The sequence below is a fragment of the Staurois parvus genome, unplaced genomic scaffold (assembly GCF_062004578.1).
Source record: "Staurois parvus isolate SC_StPar_1 unplaced genomic scaffold, SC_StPar_1.0 ptg000401l, whole genome shotgun sequence".
Taxonomy (NCBI): domain Eukaryota; kingdom Metazoa; phylum Chordata; class Amphibia; order Anura; family Ranidae; genus Staurois; species Staurois parvus.
In genome coordinates this window covers 872554-898808 of record NW_028318197.1, presented here as the reverse complement: position 1 = coordinate 898808, position 26255 = coordinate 872554, and the positions used below count along the sequence as shown (strand labels likewise).

Below are 26255 nucleotides of genomic sequence, written 5' to 3'. Positions count from 1 at the left end.
GAAAGATTTCTGATGACATTCTTAATAAAAAAAAAACAATATTATTGTATCTTTAAAAATACTGTATAATAATAATAATAAAAAATAATAATAATAATTAATATCATTTTAAAATGCTGTACATTTAAAACAACAAATAGCTTTCAGTTACATTTTCTCCTGCCTGTAGATATCACCATCCAGCAACTATTAGCTGTATTTAACAAACACAAAAGTGTGGTGGCACCAGATCATGGATGCATGGACTGTGATTGAACATGAAAAGGGAACAGCAGTGAATGTAGAATAACTAGGCAAAATGGTCCATAATAATGAGAAAGTCCCAACCCCACCCCCGTCAGCTGGAGTTGCTGGACCAAACACCAGGGAGTCCTGGAGTATAAACAGTATACAAAACCTTCAGCATGCTCAACTTCAGAGGGAATCACAGACTCACTAAGAATAGTCTGATAACCGCTGGAATATGCCACACATGAACCAGGGGTGATCAATATGTCGTGTTGTGTCAAAGTTGCAAAAAATAGCAATAAATGTAAATATGAATGTCGCAATAAGTCACCATTTCCTTAGTGTGGATGGCAATAACTTCCTTGTGAAATGCGCAAGGGAACAACTTGAAGAGGCAGTCCACATATAAAAACCAGTGAGTCCAAAGTAAACGATGATCTTCTTTATTGATTAAAAGTAAGACATCCTACTTCACATGGTGTGAAAGTATTGCCGTACCATGTGTTGTGCCATCAATATTACCTGTGACCATCAGGTGGACAAAAATGGGCAAGCTACACAAACTGTATGGAGCAGTATGGGCAGAAGTTGCTGTAGCATCCCACTAAGGAAAGTCGCAAGAACGCACTAACCACAGTGGACGAGAAGTGACATTCCACCGATAGGACACAACACTGCAAGGATGCTTCCGGGTCTCCAAAGCTATCCCGGTCAGCACAGCAACACTTCGAGGCCTCTGCCTCTTTGTCAAGCCCACCGAAGCTGAGTGCCTAAGATGTAATTACATTCCTTTATTTTTTAATTCCCAGTCAAGTGACAATCCATAAAGAATATGACTTAGCTAATGAGGCTAATTTCTCAACGTGCTTCTTGGACACAAACACAGCTTCTTTCATTTCTTCAACGCCACTTCAACATTTTGAAATGTTGTGTTTATTTTAGAGCCAGTCTCACTTGTACTCTTTAAGAAGCAGTGTTTGTATCTGAGAAACGCATTGAGAAGAATGACTGGGAATGAAACATATAGGAATGTAGCTACAAGGGGAAATGATGGTGATACTTACACAATTGAGGTGAGAGTAAATTTTATTTGAGGGCTACAACGATGTATTTGTTGTTTTAAATGTATTTTCAAATGATAGTAATAAATCTCTATTGACTTTTTTTAAAACAAGGTCGCCAGACATTTTTTCTTGGTACCTGAAAAGTTTGCTATAGTTTTCATTCAAATTCTGCATTAGGTGTTTGTCTTCTGATATTTTCAATTTGATTTTTCATATTTTTGTACAAATAAAGCGTGACTATGACATGTGTAATGTAGAAATGTTGTTGGAAAGTCCTATATTTGAGATAAATCATCTTACCAGTTCAACACGAGCCACATACTGTACATTGCTGTAGTTGGTGCACAGTGGTTGATTGAAAGCATGCTTTGATGACACCGCTACACCAGGACAGGGAGCACCAAGAGCTAAGTCTGTCTATTAACTTTAACAATAACATTGAGGTTCTACCTGCAGTTTAGCAGGATTTTTTATTGAAAAATGGGGTATCCTGTCTTTTCAGACATGGCAGGGATTAAATGAGAGCTCTATTAGGACATCCATTTTGACTCTCGCTAAGAAATTACTTGGTGAAAACCTTTTATTTATGGTCTTAAGGCAAACTCCTTTTCTACTTTATTATTATAACAATATTGTAACTCTGGTCTTTCAAGATATTTTTAGAGTCTTGTTTCTCAAGCAATAGAGTGTCATTGGACTATAAAGCCTACCAAGTGTGTAACTGCAGCCATAGCAGCACATATGGATGCTTTAGGGCCCTAAGAACATATCTGAAAAGGAAATTTAGAATTGCCAGCTGAGGGGTTGAGAAGTGAAGACTTTTCAGCAGATTGATCCAGCTGCCCAAACCAGGTTGGTTCTGGCTGACCTTTGGCATGGTTTTGCAGAGCAGTAACTTATGAGGAGGAAGTACCTGTGCCTGCAGACTGTAGAGCAGCCTTTCACTTATTAACACAAAGGAACACTTGAAATATCTTCCGGTAGTAAGAACTACTATATCTACAACTCGTGACACATTAGTGTGAAGGTCATTGGGAAGAATGCACCTTACACTTGTGGTCATTGAAAAGAATTACCCCTTACAGAAAGGTAAAAAGATCAATGGTTTCAGTGGGACCTTATCTGAGAGGTAGAAATTGCTCATTGCTCAGGGAACCCCTAGCAACTGGATTAACCCTAGGGCTCCTTGGAACCTTGTAAGTGTTCATTTACAGTGACTCCCAGTTTAAAGGCATGTAAATTGGACCCCCACGGGGTATGTTATAGGCTACTGAATCCTGATTTCCAGTTTTTAAGGGGTGTAAATAGCGGTGGCACTGAAGGACGCTCTGTCAAAATTTGCTGTGATTTTTAGTTATGCCCATAGCATGATATATTAGTATACCAAGCCAAAAGTGCTTCTTCTTTTATGACATTTTAAAAATCAAATCTTATTTTAAAGTAGATGATTCTTGTAAGATGATCACCATCCCCTAGTATCCTCTTGTTGCCCTTTACAACATTTTAGTCATTAAAGAATAACTGCACTTTGACTGACTTAAATATGAATCTGAACTTGAGACTGCTCTTCTGAAGGACAACAACTGATGCTGCTATTAGTATCAGATGTTCTGTTTTGTCTCCTGTGGATTCTTTCAATTAAAGATTCGAATTACATTACAGTCATCAAAGGCAAATGCCACAGAGCCCTGTCCGTGTGCATTTGGAGATGGCACATTGCAGTCAGTGTCAGTGAGTCTGCAGAGACTGTCCGAGGTCACTTGGACTGAGCTCTTAGCAATTTTTCATTTTATGTTACTTCTTTTTGTGATTAACTTAATTGTGACTCTCAGTGCAGATGTTGCCAGCTGCCTCTCAATCCTGCTTATGACAGCTTATCCCAAAAGCCCGTATACATCCTCCCGTTCAATCCAACACAAGCCAAATTAATCATTCCCTAAAGGGATTGCTTTTGGAGAGATTTATGCTTCAGTGCTATATTTTACGATGTAGCAACAGGAAATTTTGCTCGAATTGCAGTGATTTCATGGCTTGCCACACTGACATTGCTTGTAATGGTTAGTAATATAAACATATAAAGGCTTCATGTAATGAGTGGTCAAAGGGAGGCTTTTTGTCTGACAGCAGAAATTGGGTCAGAATTATACAAATAATTCCCCATTTCTAGGAATATTAAATCATATTTATAAGGGAAAGTCCAGGAATAAGACACTTGAAAATTCATACACTGTAGTAGATATTACAGGGAGAGATGATTTAAGGGAAAAATAAAGCTTAATCCAAATTTCATATATGCATCAAAAGTAACGTTCACAGATATATTGAAAATGATTTATTTCTTCATCTGTGTTTCCTGATTAAAGGAGGCTGTTAAGTCTCTTCTTACCTGAGACGGCGGATTACAGCAAATAATAAGTATTGCTCTCATGTACGCTGAATGTAAAAACAATGTCATATATTTCCAGTTACTGAGTAGAGGAGATTTTATATACATATTTATGAATTTAAGCAAAATGGTAAGGTGTATTAGATTCTATGGCCTGTATTAGGCAAAATATAATAAGATTAGCATTTTTCCATGATTATTTTGTGGACTTAACATTTGCCCTTAAGCCTGATGTTTTACATTAATATTTAGCATATTTTGCAGCACTCTAAAATATGTTACTTGAGTTGATGTTATAAGAGGTAAATAATATTAAGCCTAGTTGTAATCTTGAAAAAACTGTGTCCATTGTTCCACGGTGCACCAAATAAACAGGTATTGAGTGTCCTGCCATCTCAGTGGTAGAATGCCCCACTGCCACGTAATCCTCCTGTCCCCAATCGCTAGCCTGCAGGACTGGTGCTTACCTGTGAGGGCAGTGATCTCACCACAGGGGTCTGGCATGCCACCTGATAAGTGCAAATAATATCTGTGCACTCAACAGAGAACAAACGTTTTGCTGATACAGAGCTATTGGCAAACCGCAGGACTGGGGAAGGGAGGTTTTGGTCTGCTGTGGCATGGTTGCTGCTGTCACAGAGAGAGCAACGGTTCTTAGCTGCAGGCTAGCAGTGGAGGACAAGATGGATAAATGGCAGTAGGGCATGCTTTTATTGAGATGATTCAGGTAGGACCTTCATTACCTGTAATTTTGATGCAGCCTGGAATGATGGCTGCAATTTTTTACAAGAGGTTAATTGGGCTTTAATCATTAAAATGTAAAGTGACTAATCCAAATAAAATTGATAGTTCAGGTTTTGCTAGTTTCCTACTTGTTAAAAGAGGAGTGAGACTGCATGGTAGTATGGGTCAGTGTTTGGGAATTTGGAATGTGAATCTCGGCGTGGGAGTCCCTAATACACATATGTAACCAGAGAATGATTCACCCCATCAGTGCCTTCCCTTTCCCGAGATAACATATTTTGGAGAAATACTCTTTTAAATGTGTAACTTACATTAAATCACTTTAACAAGAAATTAGACTGCTAACAGATAAAAAGTGCAGGTCCATTTTAGCTCCTAGCCCACCTGCTTTGCTGTAAGGCAAAGCTCCGACATTTCCTGATGGTGTTGAAGCGTTCCTGTCCCTCCTGCCCCCATGTATTTGCCCCATTGACTAATAAGAATATGCGACACATGATAAGAGGACTTCAAGCTTCGACACCACTAGAAAGTGATGAAGGCTCAGACCCTACATTAGGAATATGTGGAAGATGGATAGAGGACTGCAAGCTTTGAAACCACTATAAAGTGATGAAGGCTCAGTCCCTGCCTTTCTATCTTCCTCTCGAATACTTTGCTCCCCTTCTCTTTTACTGGAAATGGTGACCATAGATGTTAATTAGAGATGAGCGAATCGAATCAGGCGAAGTGGAATTCGATTCGAATTTCAGGAAAAATTCGATTCGCGTCGAATCCGAATATTAGCCTACTTCGGGTGCGCGAATCGGATTTTTCCCGATCAGCCGGCAAAAGTGTCCCTGCAGAGAGCTCCGCTATTTCTGACAGTTCTCTGACAGTTCCTTCACATGTACAGCGGTTGAAACATTGTATCTATTTGTTTCCATTTAGGATACAGATGTTTTTATTCGGAAACAGATACAATGTTTCAACCGCTGTAAATGTGAAAGTCAGAGAACTGTCAGAAATAGAGGAGCTCTGCAGATACACTTTTTGCCGGTTTGGAATTATTCTTATTTTCATCCTACTTCTTCTTCTTCTTCTTCTTCATCCTCATCCTCAGAAGAAGAAGAAGAGGATGAGGATGAAGAAGAAGAAGAAGAAGAAGAAGAAGAAGAAGTAGGATGAAAATAAGAAGAATTCCAAGCCGGCAAAAAGTGTATCTGCAGAGCTCCTCTAAGTGTATCTGCAGAATAGAGGAGCTCTGCAGATACACTTTTTGCCGGCTTGGAATTCTTCTTATTTTCATCCTACTTCTTCTTCTTCTTCTTCTTCTTCTTCTTCTTCCTCTTCATCCTCATCCTCTTCTTCCTCTTCTGAGGATGAGGATGAAGAAGAAGAAGAAGAAGAAGTAGGATGAAAATAAGAAGAATTCCAAGCCGGCAAAAAGTGTATCTGCAGAGCTCCTCTAAGTGTATCTGCAGAATAGAGGAGCTCTGCAGATACACTTTTTGCCGGCTTGGAATTCTTCTTATTTTCATCCTACTTCTTCTTCTTCTTCTTCTTCCTCTTCATCCTCATCCTCTTCTTCTTCTTCTGAGGATGAGGATGAAGAAGAAGAAGAAGAAGAAGTAGGATGAAAACAAGAAGAATTCCAAGCCGGCAAAAAGTGTATCTGCAGAGCTCCTCTAAGTGTATCTGCAAAATAGAGGAGCTCTGCAGATACACTTTTTGCCGGCTTGGAATTCTTCTTATTTTCAACCTACTTCTTCTTCTTCTTCCTCTTCATCCTCATCCTCTTCTTCTTCTTCTGAGGATGAGGATGAAGAAGAAGAAGAAGAAGTAGGATGAAAATAAGAAGAATTCCAAGCCGGCAAAAAGTGTATCTGCAGAGCTCCTCTAAGTGTATCTGCAGAGCTCCGCTATTTCTGACAGTTCTGTGACATTCCCTCCATACAGCGGTTGAAACATTGTATCTATTTGTTTCCATTTATGGAAACAAATAGATACAATGTTTCAACCGCTGTATGGAGGGAATGTCACAGAACTGTCAGAAATAGCCTATTTCTGACAGTTCTGTGACATTCACTCCATACAGCGGTTGAAACATTGTATCTATTTGTTTCCATAAATGGAAACAAATAGATACAATGTTTCAACCGCTGTATGGAGGGAATGTCACAGAACTGTCAGAAATAGTGGAGCTCTGCAGATACACTTAGCGGAGCTCTGCAGATAGATACAGCGGTTGAAACATAGGCTATATTTCAACCGCTGTATGGAGTGAATGTCAGAGAACTGTCAGAAATAGCCTATTTCTGACAGTTCTCTGACATTCACTCCATACAGCGGTTGAAACATAGCCTATGTTTCAACCGCTGTATCTATCTGCAGAGCTCCGCTAAGTGTATCTGCAGAGCTCCGCTATTTCTGACAGTTCTGTGACATTCCCTCCATACAGCGGTTGAAACATTGTATCTATTTGTTTCCTTCTCCTTCTTCTCATCCTTCTCCTTCTCCTTCTTCTCATCCTTCTCCTTCTTCTCATCCTTCTTCTCATCCTTCTCCTTCTTCTCATCCTTCTCCTTCTTCTCATCCTTCTCCTTCTTCTCATCCTTCTCCTTCTCCTTCTTCTCATCCTTCTCCTTCTTCTCATCCTTCTCCTTCTCCTTCTTCTCATCCTTCTCCTTCTTCTCATCCTTCTCCTTCTTCTCATCCTTCTCCTTCTCCTTCTTCTCATCCTTCTCCTTCTTCTCATCCTTCTCCATCTTCTCATCCTTCTCCTTCTCCTTCTTCTCATCCTTCTCCTTCTCCTTCTCCTTCTCCTTCTTCTTCTCCTTCTCCTTCTCCTTCTTCTCATCCTTCTCCTTCTTCTCATCCTTCTTCTCATCCTTCTCCTTCTTCTCATCCTTCTTCTCATCCTTCTCCTTCTTCTCATCCTTCTCCTTCTTCTCATCTTTCTTCTTCTTCTCATCCTTCTTCTTCTCATCCTTCTCCTTCTTCTCATCCTTCTTCTCATCCTTCTCCTTCTTCTCATCCTTCTTCTCATCCTTCTTCTCATCCTTCTCCTTCTTCTCATCCTTCTCCTTCTTCTCATCCTTCTCCTTCTCCTTCTTCTCACCCTTCTCCTGCTCCTTCTTCTCATCCTTCTCCTTCTCCTTCTTCTCATCCTTCTCCTTCTCCTTCTTCTCATCCTTCTCCTTCTTCTCATCCTTCTCCTTCTTCTCATCCTTCTCCTTCTCCATCTTCTCATCCTTCTCCTTCTCCTTCTTCTCATCCTTCTCCTTCTTCTCATCCTTCTCCTTCTCCTTCTTCTCATTCTTCTCCTTCTACTTCTTCTCATCCTTCTCCTTCTCCTTCTTCTCATCCTTCTCCTTGTCCTTCCTCATCTCCAAGGGCATTTAAATTAAAGGTACAGTGTTCTGCACTAATTTAAAGGCTCTCTGAAGCCTAGAAACCCTTTTAATAAGTTAAATTCGTAGCGAATTAATTCGCATCGAATCGAATTTCTTCCTCAAATTCGGCGAATCAGCCGAATCGAATTTTTGAATAATTCGCTCATCTCTAATGTTAATGCTACTTAGAGACACCTGTGAACTTTACAGTTTTGCTAGACATCACATGCATGTTACAGAGCTCCAGATTTAAACCAAATACACCTTGTATCCGCTACATGTGACTACTATAGGAAAAATACAAAAAATACAATATACACTATATTGCCAAAAGTATTGGGATGCCTACCTTTACATGCACACAAACTTTAATGGCATCCCAGTTTTAGTCCATAGGATTCAATATTGAGTTGGCCCACCCTTTGCAGTTATAATAGATTCATCTCTTCTGGGAAGGCTGTCCACAAGGTTTAGGAGTGTGTCTATGGGAATGTTTGACCATTCTTCCAGAAGCAGGCACTGTTGTAGGATGAGAAGGCCTGGCTCGCAGTCTCTGCTCTAATTCATCCCAAAGGTGTTCTATCGGTTTGAGGTCAGACCAGTCAAACTCCTCCACCCCAAACTCGCTCATCCATGTCTTTATGAACCTTGCTTTGTGCACTGGTGTGTGGTCATGTTGGAAAAGGAAGGGTCCATCCCCAAAATGTTCCCATAAAGTTGGGAGCATGAAACTGTTCAAAATGTCTTGGTATGCTGACACCTTAAGAGTTCCCTTCACTGGAACAAAGGGGCCAAGCCCAACCCCTGAAAAACAACCCCACACCATAATCCACCTTTCACTAAACTTTACACTTGGCACAATGCAGTCAGGCAAGTACTGTTCTCCTGGCAACTGCCAAACCCAAACACGTCCATCAGATTGCCAGACAGAGAAGCAGGATTGGGCACTCCACTGATCTAGAGTCCAGTGGTGGTGTGCTTTACAGAACTGCATCTGACGCTTTGCATTGCACTTGGTGATGTAAGTCTTTGATGCAGTTGCTTGGCCACAGAAACCCATTCCATGAAGCTGTCTACGTACTGTTGTTGTGCTAATCTAAAGGCCACATGAATTCTGGAGGTCTTTAGCTATTGACTCTGTAGACAGTTGGCAACTTCTGCGCACTGTGCGCTTCAGCATGCGCTGACCCCGCTCTGTCATTTTACATGGCCTACCACTTCGTGGCTGAGTTGCTATTGTTCCCAGTTGCTTCCACTTTGTTATAATACCACTGACAGTTGACCATGGAATATTTAGCAGCAAGGAAATTTCATGGATGAACTTATTGCACAGGTGGTAACCTATCGCAGTACCACCCTGAAATCCTAAGAACGACCCATTCTTTCACAAATGTTTGCAGAAGCAGTCTGCATGCTTAGGTACTTTATTTTATAGACCTGTGGCCATGGAGGTGATTGGAACACCTGAATCCAACAATTTGGAGGGGTGTCCCAATATTTTTGACAATATAGTGTATGTTCCAAATTAAACAAAATATGTATACACTGTATATGCATTTCCATCAAAGAGAAAGCTGCAGTACACGGATACACATCACTTTTTTATTTTAAGACCTATAGAAAAACATTTAAAACCACTTAAGAGCAATACATATGGCACCCAAATCCAAGATGGTATGATCATATTAAAGTGATGTACCCTTCCCTTACTGGTAGCTTCCATATAATGCACATACAGTATATACAGGTGTAAATCATTATACACAGGGGCATATTTACCAATTGGCACACAAGGCATTTGCCTTGGTTGGCTGTTTTTAGGGGGCGGCACAGCCCACCAGAAGAAGGGACTTACAGGTCCCTTGGCAGGTGAAAAAAGATGGGGACCAGGTGTGGCACTGCCAGAGCTCTGCCATGGGATCCGAGAGAGGCTGTGAGCTTCTGGAGGGAGTAGGCAGAGGTGGACTCTCATTCCCACACAAGGGTGACACTGGGGATGGCTGGCTGCTTTTATTCCAGAGAGGTGCAAGTGAGTTCTGGAAGAACGCATCTTTCTGTGGTTCAGGCTGCTTCTTCTCTCTTCTCTCTCTCTCTCTCCCCCCCCTTTTGTTTGTTTTTTTAATTGGGGGGTGCCTAGGGCATTCACTCTTGCAGAGTAGTCTGTTTCCAATGGCAAAATCTTAGCACACTTCAGATTGCATAATGACATAGAGCAGTCACTTCTACTTTGCCTACAATGGAGTCTGCCATCAGTGTGGTGTAGGGTTGTATAGTTTGATTGTTGTACAAGATGTAGGGTTGTATAGTTTGCCTTTGAATGTCAGAAAAAATCCCAGTCTGCCAATGGTATGGAATAAGTGGACAGGATATAAAATACTGATCCACCTGTGAGTTCCAGATAAACCAGGAAACCGATAACGGTTAGCAATGTATATATGGATGTAGATGTGCAGCCCGTGCACAGGTACACTACCATATATTGGACTGTAAACTGATCATAGTTTCTTAGTGACTTAGCAATATTCCAACAGCAGGGACCTGATGTGACTGTTGTCAAGAATAAACACACCAATTTCTCTTCAGACTATGTTCAATCACAATGGATCCAGTGTGGATGCAATGTGTGCATAAATTCCAGTCCAAGTCATTTTAGAAGTGTATTCAAAGTTCTTATAATTAGAAAACTCTTCAGTACTTTTTCATCCAGGTTGAGGGTGAGCAGCATCCCAGTCTACACTTGACTGGTTTCTCGGCTTCCTAGGATGTTGCTCAGTCTCTGGATAGAAAAGTACTGTAATGTTTTCATATCATATGCACTTTGAATATCCTGCTAAAGTACCTTGGATTGACGTTTTATGCACATATTGCATCCATTGTTCCATCTTGGATTTTTTGGGTGTAGTATATATTTCTGTCACGTGGTTTTAGATGATTTTATATATGTTTACAAATATTGTATATACTGGGAGTGATTTACTAAAACTGAAGCACTCAGAATCTGGTGTGGCTGTGCATGGTGGCCAGTCAGCTTCTAACTTCAGTTTGTTTAATTAATCTTTGTCAGTAAAACCTGAAAGCTGATTTCTGTGCACAGCTGCACCAGATTTTATACGCTCCACTTTTAGTAAATCTCCCCCCTTGTATTTTTGCAATTTTCTGTAGTGGTCCCACAAAGTGGATTCATGGTTTTCTTTGATATATAATTTTTTGGGTACCTAGTGAGATTCATGTGTAAGGTTGTTGAGCTCCCTATGTTTATTGTTGGTTTTACAGCTCCAGTTTTATTTAAAACTAGAGTTATCTTTTATCTGTCTAATATAATAATTAAATTGCTGCTTTTGAGTCACATGAATATTTGGATGAAGACAAAAATTCTTCCACTGCTCATTTCCCAAAACTAGTCTATTCAACAAAGGATTTATGTGATTGTAGATGACAATTATAGTATATAATGCTCATGAAAAGGTTACAGTTTGATCTACACCACAGTTACATTCCAAAAACCCACATAGCATGAACGTCTATAACTTCTCTCTGCCAAGTCTGAGTGATTGTCAAGTACTGTTCCAGCAATTTATAGGCTTAATATTTCCAAAAATGCTTTGTTTTGCTTTCAAATCATGTGTTTTGTTTAAAGTGTATATAAATAGCCCATAGTCATTTTAGGTCATTAGCCAATCCCATGTGTAAACATGCCCATTGGTTACTAAATTACAATGACTGTGCTGGCAGTCAGATAAGTATCATACATATTAACATATTTGTGGGAGCAGCGCTAATAAACATGAATAAACACTAATGTGAATACTAAAACATAAAACCATACAGAGTTGGTTTATATAGTGCATTTATAACCAATAAAAGTGGAATGGAAGTGCTGGTTCACGTACTAGGTACATGATCCAGCACAGGGGAGCCACTCTGCCACTGTATAACTAGGAAAGAATTGACATCCAACTGCCCAACTCTACCCAAAACAAAAAACTTTTTTATTTCTTTTTAGCTCCAGATAATATAAGCAAACATCTGATTGTTTTTTATCTTTGAAGCTGTGTTGCATGTTATACATGGTTCATCGGATGGATGTATTTCATCTAATCCAGCCTATTCCTTCTATTCTTCCTAATTTAATAGCAACTTGCACATTTGTAAATAATCATCTTTAATAATCCTATTCATTATTTTTTTTCACAGGGGAAGATGATGACGATGATGAATGTGGAGAAGAAAAACTGCCATCCTGCTTTGACTATGTGATGCATTTTCTAACAGTGTTCTGGAAAGTTCTTTTTGCCTTTGTCCCACCAACAGAGTACTGGAATGGATGGGCTTGTTTCATTGTGTCCATTTCAATGATTGGCCTCCTGACAGCTTTCATCGGGGATTTAGCTTCTCATTTTGGATGTACTATTGGCTTGAAGGATTCCGTTACTGCAGTCGTGTTTGTCGCCTTGGGAACATCTGTACCTGGTAAGTAGTTTGAGCTCACCTTAGAGGAATCTCAATGTGAAATGTTGTAATCTTGCAGGGACACTACATATGTTTCATGTCTTTATAAAAAATAATGCCAAATAGATGAATTAATGTACATATATTGCTAAGAAAGTCCTAATAAAGGCATTAACCTTGAGTTGTATTACAAGGGCATGAGTTCACAAACATATTAACACATTTTCATTCTAGAAAACTGCGAGCAAGCAGGATGTTTATTGCAGAAGATACATGCAATGTCTCCTCTGCAATAACATAAACCTATCTGCCTGCTCTCAATCTTCTTTATAATGTACACTGAGCTGGGCAACTGCAGATCAATTTACATTCCGGCACAGATCCTGTGTGCCTGGATGACTGAACTCCCACACATACACAGGAATGATATCATCCTGAACAGGACAATGAAGATGGCCACATCCCACCACCTAGAATATTGGTAGAAGATGTCAACACCAGTGAGGGATGTCACACTGTTGAAAGAGAGGTGAGTATTGTGGGCTTTAGTTATGCTTTAAGTATATCTTAAACTTTGTTTGGTTGTTTTGGTTAGAGTAGGGAATGTTAAATACCTCTGATCAATCCTCTCTTGCACAGTTGTCTCCATTGGAAGATTTTCCTTCCATTTTTGTTCTGATGACAACCCTCATAAATTTGGGATTTCTGATTACATCCAGTTCTAGTGAAATTGGTCATTGAAGTAAATGTATAGTAAATTTCTCCAAGGGGGACACCAATAGCAATGAAAACTCACAGAGGTACTAACTGTTCATCACAGTTTCGAAAATAAAAAAAGGCTTTAGATTCACTTTAACACCCTTGGGTAAATAAATAGTTTCAAACATTTTTTTGTGCTGGTACATTTTTACTGATCGGTTACTCTCTCAAAGCGTTTTTTAAACATGTATTTTTTATTTAGTTCAGTATAATAAATAAAAAAGGTGGGTATGATAAAGTAATGAGCCTCACTATAATTACATCAGTAAGACGGACATTGAATTCCCTCTAGACATGAATCTACAGAGGCAATGCTTTATTAACAGATTTGTTCAAGCCCCGCTCACATATCTGACCATACCTTAAGATATCACACTCACATTTTGTCAGACAATGCTCCCTGGCCCCAAATATAGCAGATTGAAGGCAAACTAAATGAAAAATGCATGTGTTCATTGCACCACTTCATATTTTCACAGTAAAGTTGCCGGTCAATAATGTTTAAGATGGTTCTACTTAATAAAAAGGTGGTGGCAGGTTCTTTTAGTCTGGGGATTTATGGAATGTTATGGAGATACTCCTATTAAAAGGCCAATATGTCTTTAAATGAATAGTCTATCCGTACAGAAAGGCATTGCAAAAAAAAATTAATTTAACCTCAACAAATGTCACAGAACATAACATAGACCATTTGCATCATTGGCAGATTTCAAGCATGCACACTGTAATGCATCTTCTGATGTTGCACAAATCTGCACATAGACACTATGGTTAGTTTTTGGTGGAGGGCAGTTAGCCAGCTAGTATGTGGACGGTGGGAGGAAACTCATGGAAACACTTAGAACAGTTAAAATACATGTATATGGAATCTCTAGTAAGCATTGAATCAAGGAACAATGCAAAACTGGAGTGTTGACAATATTGCAGCCATGCTGCCTTGTGATGCAAAGTTTATTGTTCTTTTATTATCTGGAACCATGAGCTCATCTATTGACATTATTTGGTTTAACTGAGCCACCCAATACAGGGGGAAGAAAAAGTAGGGGTCACAACACAGCGCAAACTCTGCAGTTACAGTATGTTTTCTTTAACTGGTAGGGCCCACTGTGGACTTACAGATAACTATGGACCTGCCAATACAGTATGGTGCCTTACCTTACTGTTTGAGGGATGTAAATGGTTTCCTTGCAGGATGTAATAAAGTAGAAAGAGTATGTATGATATGGAGCTAACTTAATATCTAATGTGTGTTTGGCAAAGATAAATAACTCAAGGACAAACCCCCTGAGTTAGCAGTTTTCCATATCCATTTTTAAATGTCAAAACGCCAGGTAGAATTTTTTTTTGTTGTTTTTTAAAATAAGTCAAAGGAAAAATATTTTAGTATCCAAGCACATAAAACACACATCTGCTTTTATCATCAACTTCATCTTGGGCAGGAGACTGAATTTCCCATCCGCTAAATTATTCACAATACTGATTTAACATTATAAACATCTTAATAGACTTCTTGTGACAATCTTTCACTTGCCAGCCAGTGCCTAGGGCCTGAGGAGTTTACATGTGAACGGCTACATCTGCTTAAAGGGAAACTTCTTCTTTTAAAAAGTGAAAAAACAATATTCAATCTGGGGTATTCTTTATACTTTGTGTGTACTTACCTTCCGCAAAAATCTTACATTTTATTAAATTAAAATTACAAGCATCCCTTACTGCAAGAATTTCTTTTTTTTAAGCTTTCTAAGGTTCATCCTCCTCTGAGGATGAGATTTCCTTAGACTTTCCTAATTACAAAACTAAGGTTGCACAGTTGTTATAATGAAGGCAGAGCTGCCCACACAGAAAACAGCATAAGAAAGAGGCAAAGTAGGCTGAGTAAGGGAAATAGCAGTTTCTTTAAAACATAGAAAGGTATGATTCTGCAAAAAAATGGTTGAAATCATTATAATTTGTATAGTTTACCCAAGGGGGCTGCTTCTTTCTCAATGGCCTATATTGGCAATGTAGAAATTTGTCCCTGCCTACCTACATTACTGCCAACTTGGCTGTGCCATGACAGTGTGTGTTATTATATACACCATGTCTGTCATTAAATGTGTAAATTCAGTATACCTCAGAGCTGATTCACACATGTGCGGTGCTGATTGAAGCTAAGGTTTCACAGCTAATTGATACAGAAGTTGTTCAGTGGTTCATGTCAGGTGTACATCAAGTTCAGGACAGGATTTGCTCAGAAGCTTATCCTGTTCATACTTATGTGGTTTAGAAACGGTTCCCAGAGAAGTCAATAGCCTGTAATCTGTACCTGAACTGGATCGCACGTCTCAGAAATCAGACATGACTCTTTAAAACTGAATCCGCACCACCAGTGCACATGTGAACATGCACCATAGGAAACAATGTTTTTTCACATGTCATGTGGATTGGATGTGGTCCAAACTGCATCCAATCTGCATATGTGTGAACTGGCACTCTGTTTCACAGATTCAAGGGAATCGAACAACCCCTCCAAAACTGTATGCATACTGTATGTGTCTGCTTTATGAAATTTGGATATAGTGAGAACAGTATAAAATATTATAGTAGATTCAGTGCTTTAGTCAGATCACAAAAAGTTAGGTAGTTTATACTGTGCATAAAATGGAAACAAATACATAAGTAGTGGAATAAATGTATAGCAAAATTAGCCACAAAGGCATTCTAAAATTATATGTAAAATTGTATAGAGGACAAGCTGCCTTCTGCCTCCCAAGTCACCCTACTTGGGAACCCTGAAACTAATGGGTAGTTTGGGGGACAGGAAGGCGTCAGGACAAATGTGGCCTTTGCAAGAAAGGGTGAGATTGATGTGCTTATAAGTTTAGTTGCCTTTATGTTCTCTGGATCATTTTGGCTTGAGATTTTAACTGAATGAAACCTCTCCCTATACACAGTAGTTGTTATCATAAACTCATTTAAAATTTTCTAGATTTTATGTTGTTGTTCTAGACAGTGATACTCTGAACTGAATGAGGTTGGGGAAAAATTAAGGCAACATGGGAGTTTGTATATTGTTGTGGAAGGATTTGTTAAATATATATAATATATACAGTGGGTATGGAAAAGAATCACATTTTGTTGTTATGTAGTCTAAAATTAAGACAGATACAGTTTTGTTTTATCCAGCAACTTATAATATCCAACTGAAAGATATAACACCAACATGCCAGAAAAAAAAAATTCAAACACAGAATCACTGAGTTGGAAGAAGGATCACCCCCTCCCCCCTCAAAATGACTTGTAAATGCATTCATGTGCAGCTAATCACCTTCCCAATGGCACACAAAGGCATTTGACTTTCAGCTGTGATCATTTTGATTGGCTCAGCATGAAAATAGCTTTCCTGGAGCATTTTAGTCCCTGATAGTGCAGCTGAAGCAAACAATCAACTATGGGTGGCAAGGCACTGTCAAAAGATCTCTGGGATAAAGTTGTGGACTGGCATGGCTGGTGGAAGGTATTTAGTACAACACAGACCCTCCCTGGATCAGGATGTCGCTCCAAACTGGATGAAAGAGCCAGGAGGAAACTGGTCAGAGAGGCTACTAAAAGGCCTACAGCAACTCTGAAGCAGTTGCAGGAATTTATAACAAAGTGTGGTCATTGTGTGCATGTGACAACGATATCACAAATTCTACACAAATGTGGCTTGCATGGAAGGGCTGCAAGAAAAAAGCCACTCCTCAAGAAAGGCCAAATGCAATCACAATTGAGCTTTGCCAAAATGCACCTTGAAGATTCTGAGACCACATGGAAAAAGGTGTTATGGTCAGATGAGACTAAAATTCAATTATTCGGCCTCAACACTATTCAATATGTATAGCGGAAATCCAATATAGCTCACCATCCAAATAACACCATTTCTACAGTAAAGAATGGTGGTGGTAATATCCTGCTATGGGGTTTTTTCTCTGCAGCAGAGACTGGAGCACTTGTCAGGATAGAAGGAAAAATGGATTGGGCAAAATACCGTTGAATTCTTGAGGAAAATCTGCTGCCCTCTGCCAGAAAGTTGTCATTGGGAAGAAGGATTACCTTACAACATGAGAATCACCCAAAGCACACAGCAAAAATGACCACACAGTGGTTGAAGGAGAAAAAGGTGAATGTCCTTGCATGACCTAGTTAGAGCACAGACTTAAACCTCATTGAAAATCTGTGGAATGACTTAAAGACTGCAGTCCACAATTGGTCACCATCACATTTAGCTGAACTTGAGCAGTTATGCAAAGAGTGGGCAAAGATTGCAAAGTCTAGATGTGCAAAGTTAGCAGAGACAAATCCCAACAGACTAAAGGCTGTAAGTAAGTGGTTCAACAAAATACTGACACAAGGAGGTGATCCTTTTTCCTACTCACTTATTCTGTTTTTAAGTTTTTGAATTTTCTTTATTTTTTTCCGGACATGTTGGTTTTATATCTTTCACTTGGATGTTATAAGTTGCAAAGAGTAAATACAGCTGAGCAAGAGTAAACACAGCTGGATAAAACAAAAAATGTGTCTGTCTTCATTTCAGGCTGCAAAGCAACAAACTGTGATTATTTTAAAAGGAAGGTTACTCTTTAATACACCCCCTATAAAAAATATTTATATATATATATAGTTAAGGACTATAAAACATGTTTTAGTATTTTTTGTATTTAACTTTTTCTGCATCCTATTGTGATAGTAAAATTTTATAAAAATTAAGCACAAACACTGAAAAAAAAACCCATACTAAAATAAAAATATTTTAATAAAACATGTTCTAAATACTTAGTTAAAAGTTTGGTAACTACTACGTCTGTTAGTAACATACACATAAACACATGAATTTATTTGAAGTGTGACTGACAGATCCTTATTGGAATGATTCCTGCCATAAGCAAGTAAACCATCACTCAAGAGCCAAGAAAGCAGACTAGACTTACAGAATGACTTGTCAATGCTCAACGAGCTACTGTTATCCACCATCAGTGTAAAATCACATTCTTACATTTGACCACATTTCTATTAACTTGATATTGGTTGTTTTAAACTTCCCCGAGCACAGACAAAGTCATGTGAAGGTTATATGGATGAATGCTTCCATGTCTCCTTGTATTATAACACACTTTATCATTAAGACAGGTAAAGCACATCCCATCTTCTGTCATTTTTGTTTCTTTTCACCCACTTGAATGAATTAGTGCTGTTAGTTTTATTCTTTTTCAGTATATTTTCTTACACTATGATAAGGTCTTATATTTTATGCAATATGATTATCTTGCTTATGCAAGAAGATGTAGAGATATCAAGCCCAGTATTAAAATCACTTTTGACTTTTGCATGTAATGTGTATTGTTCATAGATGAGAGAAAAGCAGTAAAATTGCCAGTACAGTCTTGCTGTTTGAAAATTTACATTTTGAATTTCTTGCACCATTGAACTTAGTATCCAATATATGCAAATAGGGAGGGCCATAATAAAGCATTGCACAGATAACTCAGTGCCAATTGTTCTATTTCATTGTTACTTATAACATTTTAAAGACGTGAGGATATGAAAAGAGGTTAAACTATGCAACATTTAAAGGTAATATATCCCTGTATTTTTTTTTTTAATTGTGTAGCAAGCTTGGCAGCCAAGAATATATTTTTAATAAGAGGAGCTTGTTTATTACAATGCTCAAACAAGCTCAGAGAGAGAAGACTCTGCATCTGTAATGGGGTAGACAAAGAATAGTTGTCCCAGCTCTGAAAAGAGGCAATGTAGGTGGAGTAACTAAACAGCAAAATGTACAGTGAGTTTGAAAGAGACTTTAGTTAAGCCTAAAGTGGTTCATTATATTCATTTATTTGAGGTATATATATATATATATAGAGAGAGAGAGAGAGAGAGAGCAACAACAATTTATGCAGCAATATATATATATATATATATACTATATTACCTAAAGTTTTGGACACTTGCCTTTACACACACCTGAACTTTAATGGCATCCCAGTCTTTGTTCATAGGGTTCAATATTGAGTTGGCCCACCCTTTGCCGCTACAACAGCTTCAGCCTTTCAGAGAAGGCTGTCCGCAAGGTTTAGGAATGTGTCTATGGGAATGTTTGACCATTTTTCCAGAAGCGCATTGGTGAAGTCAGGCAGTAATGTTGGACGAGAAGCCCTGGCTCGCAGTTTCCACTTTAATTCATCCCAATAGTGTTCTATCGGGTCGAGGTCAGGAACTAAGGGGCCAAGCCCAGCCCCTGAAAAACAATCACATGCCATAATCCCCCTCCACCAAACTTTACACTTGGCAAGTACCATTCGTCACTCCAGAGAACACGTCTCCACTTCTCTTGAGTCCAGTGGTGGCATGCTTTACACTACTGCATCCATCGCTTTCCATTGCACTTGGTGATGTAAGGCTTGGAAACAGCTGCTCGACCATGGAAACCCATTCCATGAAGCTCTCTACACACTGTTGTTGTGCTAATCTGAAGGCCACATGAAGTTTGGAAGTCTTTAGCCATTGACTCTGTAGACAGTTGGCGACTTTTACGCACTGTGCGCTTCAGCATGTGCTGACCCAGCTCTGTTATTTTACGTGGCCTATCACTTCATGGCTGAGTTACTGTTGTTCCCAGTTGCTTCCACTTTGTTATAATACCACTAACAGTTGACCATGGAATATTTAGTAGAAAGGAAATTTCACGGATGGACTTATTGCACAGATGGTAACCTATCACGGTACCATGCTTGAATTCACTGAGCTCCAGAGAGCGACCCATTCTTTCACAAATGTTTGGAGAAGTAGTCTGCATGCCTAGGTGCTTGAATTTATACATCTGTGGCTACGGAGGTGATTGGAACATCTTAATCCAATGATTCGTAGGGGTGTCCCAATACTTTTGGCAATATAGTATATATATATATATTATATTCACGAGTCCCCGCGCTCAAGGAGCTTACAGTCTAAGCTCCCTAACTTACATTCATACTTGCTTCAATTCAAACAGGAGCTAATTAACCCACCAGCATGTCCTTGGAGTGTGGGAGGAGACCCATACAGACACAGGAAGAACATACATCCATTTTTCTAGGGTACTAGCCCTTTAAAAGAGCCACCATACTTACTGCAGAAGAATTTAGTTTTTTTTCAGCAGGATGGCAGTCGGACAGGCAGGACACTAAGGTAATAGGTGCTGAAGCTATTGGAGAGATATGGACAGTTAGGGAAGAGACCACAGTGAATGGGCAGAGCCAGGCAAAACTTTCAGCTTACCAGCTCCTGACACAAACAAGCAATGGGATCAAGGATCGGAGCTGCCAGGGTTTTTACTGTGCCTCACCCATCTGTGACATCAGCCCTGGCCTGGAAGAGCACCAGCTGCCTGCCACAAAAAAGAAAAGAATACATGCTGTTTAACCCTCCTGGCGGTATTTCCGAGTGTAGCTCGGGGTAAAGTTTCAGTACCACAAGCGGTAACCCCGAGCTACACTCGGGAATACCATGCGGTGCTGCTCCGGGATCTGTTGTTCTCTTACCTTGTCCTGCACTCCCACGATGTCCCTCCTGCAGTGTCCCCTGTAATGTCCTCCAGCAGAAGCCGGAATCTGTCATCTGGGTTCCATCCCCTGCAAGCGTCGGGACGTACGGGGGATGGAACGGCGGGAAATTTGAAATTGACAAAAAGTGACATTCACTAAATACGCTAAAATCACATAGTAAAACATTACTGTATCAAACCATTTCACATACATTTTGTCCCTAGTGCTTTGTCCTGTGCCCTGCCTGCATTTTTACTGTTCTTTCTGCCTGGAAACTGAGAAATGTCCATGATGTCCAAAAAGTGTCCCTTTAGGTCAAAATCGGTTTTAGACCAGCTAGAGAACAGCAATACTAAATCAGAACCACTTGTAGAATTGAGTGATAATGATTTGTGGGGAAATTCGTCATCAGACACTGAAAACGATTTTGCGACTTTGCTCAGTGATGTGCAAACTTGGCGCTCTATTTCAAATTTCAGTGTTTTTGGTTTGATTATATTATTGAATTAAATTTATTATTATTATATTAATATTTTGTATGATTATTTATTAAATTATAATTTATGATTTCGTGTTTCAAGTTTTATCCTACCCGGGATGTTTACTAGTCTCTTGTTCGGACAGATTTCAGTGAATTATTCCTAAAAATTACAGGCCTACAATAAACAAAATACATATTTCCATTCAAAAAAAAATGCACCGCTTTAAGCACAGAAATATGGACATAATCAGACCGCTAGGGAGGTTAAGCATGTTTGCCCTCAACCCCAGCACACAGGGCTCACAGTTTTTAGGAGGATTTTCCTCCAGCAGTCTGGACAGTCCAACACCAGGAAAGGCTGAACCTGGGGGTGGGGGGGAAGTTCAGTAGGGGGAAACGGCTGAAGAGCAGGATTTAACCTTTAGGAACCATCCTAGGTAACATGGTGACATGGTGTCTGCAACCAAAAAAGAGACCATGGAAAGAAGGGGAGGGTCTCTTTTTATCTGTGTAGAAGAAGGTGGAGGTGGAGTTAACCCTTTAGTGCTGATGTGAGGTGGGCCAGGAAAGATATATATAAATATATATATATATATACTGTATGTATATGTGTATATATATATATATATATATATATATATATATATACTGCATGTATATATATACTGTATATATATATATATATATATATATATATATATATATGTGTGTGTATGTATATACACACACACAGGGGTTAGACACAAAATGGAAACACTGCATGATTTGCAAGAGAATTTGTTCTTTGGACAGTGATTGGGTGCTGAATGTTACTGCCACACTTTTTCCTATTATACATTGTATTTACTGCCCAAGATGTATTGCTTGTTATTACCTTTCCTTTTCAATACATATCAGCTGCCATGACTACTGAAGGCAGTAGTTTTCTGTTTTCCGAAAGTGTTTTATGTCAAAGCCACTACCTAGAAGAATCAGAAGGCCAAGATATCAAACAATGAATACTTCTGGAGCATGGAGACTTGTGCATCTCAATAGAGCAGTGTAATGGTGGGCTGGTGATGGACCCCTGATGTGACAACTACCAATAATATATCAATACTTAAGAATTAGTAGCATTGCTATAACAATACTGAATTGCCCAAAATGATAGCTTAGACTCATTTTTAGCAGTAGTATTTAACTATATTTTTATATTTTTATGTGGTGGGAGCACTGTTCAGGGAGATTGTCATAACTCTCTATAGCATAGTGTGGCCTAAGCCTTCCTGCTCTTTGGAAGGCTACTCCCCAAATACATTTTCAAAGATATGTAATCAAGCAACACAGGTATTTCAGGTAATTTTCCTTAGGCATTAAGGAGACACACTACTTTTATGTTTAAATCATTTAATAATTCTTTAGTACCATCACATAAAACAGCCAACATGTTTCAGGGGCCACAAACTCCCCCTTTCTCATCACATAAAGATATGGAAAGCTTACTTGGACTCAGGGTCCTTTTTTAACAACTAAGTCTGTATTCAAATGTGTATCAGGAATTCAAAATCATTCAAGGTTTTGCCAGTGCAAGTAGCAGTGTAACCCAATAACTGCTTAGCCTGTTAAAGGAAGTAGAAAAAATAATGGATCTACTGGCAGGATCAACAGGTAATAATACTATGTGAGAGGGGGAACACAGAGGAACAAACATTGCTATGTAAATGCTAGTGTGTGACTATATCATATACGTCCATCTGTTTGCCCATAGTTCTACTTTAACATAACTGTTGAAATATTTTCTTTTACTGGAATGTCTTTTTTTAGTTGGTCATCCTCCTTTGTTCATTATGAATTCCTGGCTGGTGTGAATTATTTAAGCTGAAATTGTTCTCAGATCAAATCCACTACTGACTATAGGTGACCTTTGATGTTAGAAGGCACCACTAGGGCTCACATGGTATCACCAATGAGCAGAGCAGAATGGTGGAAAGTAAACCTCCATTACTCCTTATGACCTTTAGAATAAAATATATAATCGCCTCTATGAGGTAAAGAACATAATTAAAGCTGTAAATATAAATTCTTTGGATTTTGTAAGATATCTGCTTAAGAAAAACACAGAACTAGCTCCCCAGATCATTTTCAATTCTGTGACTTAAGTCTTAATAAACAGAATATGTGAAAGTAACAGGAACATGGGTATAGCCAACAAATACATGCAGGGCTATCTTTAACGTGAGGCAAAAGGGGCAGCTGCCCAGGGCCCAGTCATTGTTGAGGGGCCCAAAGCAGCTGCCCCCTGAGCCCACCCCTCAACCCTGCACTCCGTATACAGCGCACCCCTGAACTCCGTACATATTGCACCCCTCAACCCTGTACGCCATACACAGGGCCCCCCTTTATCCTGCACTCTGTACACTGCGCACCCCTCAATCCTGCACTCCATACACAATGTAACCCTGAACTCCATACAAAGCACACTGCTCAACCCTGCACTCCATACATATATCACTCCTCAACCCTGCACTCCATACACAGAGCTCCCTTCAACCCTGCACTCCATACACAGCGCACCCCTCAACCCTGCTAGGGGGGCCCCAAAAAAATTTTGCCCATGGTCCAATCAATATTAAAGACGGCCCTGGATACATGGTCGGATAGATAGATAGATAGATAGATAGATAGACTACCTGAGGCCCAAAGATAATGGTGAATCTTGATACCATTAATTATAGTAACCTGCTGCAAGTTTGAAGTAAGGTTGAGTTCTCACCGCTGCTCTGAGCAGAACGTGGTGGTTGTCAGTCACCGCTCTCTGCTCTGCCCCCCCAGCAATCACTGGAGCACTGGGATGTGGAGGGGGAGGGAGTAGGTGGTTCAGGCTCTCAGCAGATTGCTTGAAGGCTGAGCCAAGTGCTGCTCCAGACTCTGGGGTGGATCCCACTTTAAATTCGGGATCTTTCCCCAGCCTGGACCAGCCAAGTGACATTAGGCAACAGCAGGCTTTAGCCTGCTGTCAGCTTAAAATGGGTCACAGGAGTGCAGAACGAACTGCACTCCTGTGATCCACAGAAAGAGTACAGCCAAATGATCTTTGACTGTACTTCTTTAATCATTTGTGTGCTGATTAAACATTTTCTAACATCAGAATATGCTATTTTTACATATGAATACAATAGGTACAAAAGAAGATTTATGTTTCATAAATAAAACTTTTTTTTTGATCATCCTAACCTGTCTTGTCCTATGGTCCTTTTTTTTTTTAACCGGAGCCCAACAAATTTGGTAGTTTGTACTAAAAATGGCAGCCACTGGTATGACCCAGTAAATTGGCAGATCAATTTAAAGGCAGCCAGTAAATACCAATATCTGTGAGACATCTTTATAAGCAGCACTGCAAACATTCAAGTCTTTTATAGACTAGCAGGTCATGAGAAGCACTTTAATGACATTTTAAAACCAAAGCGCACAATCTGCTTGCATTTAAGCTGTCTAGATCCCCAATGAGTTAATTATCTTTCACAGATAGCATGCAATACTGTACATCAGCAACTGCCGAACATCTTATAAAAGAAACTGGGCCAACACATTTGAATGGATATGACATTTGAGACTAAAGTTTACGAGATTAAGTCTAGAGTCTGCTGTCTGTAAGTCTGTTCAAGTATGGCAACGATATTTATCAGCTTGCCAGTTAAAACTCCCAATTTGTAAGGTCTGGGATTTAGAGGTAAATAGCACTGCTTATTCAACCCAGGCATCCAGAATTACGGCTACTTTTCTAGGATGTCAAAATATAGAACATTTATGTGGGCTAAAAGGAAATGAATGATCTCATAAGGCATGTTGTAAAATATGATACAACACATTAAACATGTGGTTCATTTTTTATTATTATCATTTTTATTATGACTTATGATGTAGCTTTCAAATCCAGTTAGGGGAAAAATAAGTGTATTTTCTGTATGCAGCTTTTAATGCCTAAGTAAAAAAAAAATGTAAAAAGGGTGTTAAATCAACAGTGAGGTTAGCATTATCATTATCATCCATTGTGTGCTATTCAGTAACAATTATACAATTCTCTGATGAAATCAGTGGCTTTCTTATTACATTATTTTCTGTTATACTTCATAAGCAGTATGTTTAATGATAATGATGGGGAGAACGATCACAAATTTTTGAAAGATAGTGCCAATTTACTTATCATTGTAACATGCTCTGATCATGGTGTTTAGCATTAATTAACTACTTGGATATCTATAAAAGGGTGTGCTTGTGGTACATACAATGCATCTATCTTTTTCTATGTTACAGCATCATTTTGAGTTGATAGTGCCCTAAATGAGCTTTCATTGGGGTTGGAGATATGGTCTAGTTTCTTCAGCAGTATTATTAGCCTAGGTAGGATGACATTCATGCCTCACTCCCCCCTTCCCTGGTTGTGCACTAGTGTAAATGTGCCACAGAGCTTTGGATCCTGTTAGGAGAGTCATTGAATGTAAATGTTCACTGAACGTATATAATAAATAAGAAGAAGGTGTGTTCACTTGCTAACAAAAGTCCATTTTTTTAAAACAATTCCCTTGCACATGATTAAAAAATTCTGAGTGAGCTTTGCAAAATAATAATTATTTTTTTAAATGAACATTAATGTATACAAACACCCCCTTTCTCTCCTGTTTGCCTTTCAGCAAAGTATGGGGCTTATGAAATTGTATATAAACTGTAAATATTTTTTCTTTTTATTTCTTTTGTTAAATTTATTGTAAATGCATTTTTTTAAATAACAAACAGGTTTATACTTACGTGCTCTGTGGAGTGGTTTTGCACACAACAGTCCCGAACCTCCTCTTCGCATGTCCCCCACTGGCCCTACTGGCTCCTTCTCTCTGGTGAGTGCCCCCATAGAAAGCCGCTTTCTATGGAGGCACTCATGTGGGCTGTCTCCTGAGCCTCGATGTTTGTGTCTATAGATACAGACAGAGGGACTCAGCACCCCCTTCCCCTCCCTCCGATCCCTCATCACTGGCTTTAAATGACAGCCTTCCCATCCCTCATTGCACATACAATGCATGCAATTTTTGCTAAATTTATTAACCTAATTATTATTATTATACAGTATTTAGATAGCGCCAAAAAGTTTGCTCAGTGCTGTACAATATAGTGGGGGACAGTACATGAGACAATACAGTAACAAAACAATACACGAAGGGTTCGAGGGCCCTGCTTTTTCGAGCTTACAATTAGGAGGGA

The 26255-nt window shown here is 39.2% G+C and overlaps 1 protein-coding gene across 4 annotated transcripts in view; it reads left to right on the top strand.

The window, feature by feature from the left end:
* Positions 1-26255, top strand: part of LOC149455266 (sodium/calcium exchanger 1) — a 439670-nt gene that overhangs the window by 388769 nt on the left and 24646 nt on the right. For all 4 annotated transcript variants that reach the window (XM_089686501.1, XM_089686497.1, XM_089686499.1 and 1 more), the window contains one exon: positions 11988-12263. In XM_089686501.1, the coding sequence (XP_089542627.1) occupies positions 11988-12263 (276 nt within the window). The remainder of the gene's footprint in view (positions 1-11987; positions 12264-26255) is intronic.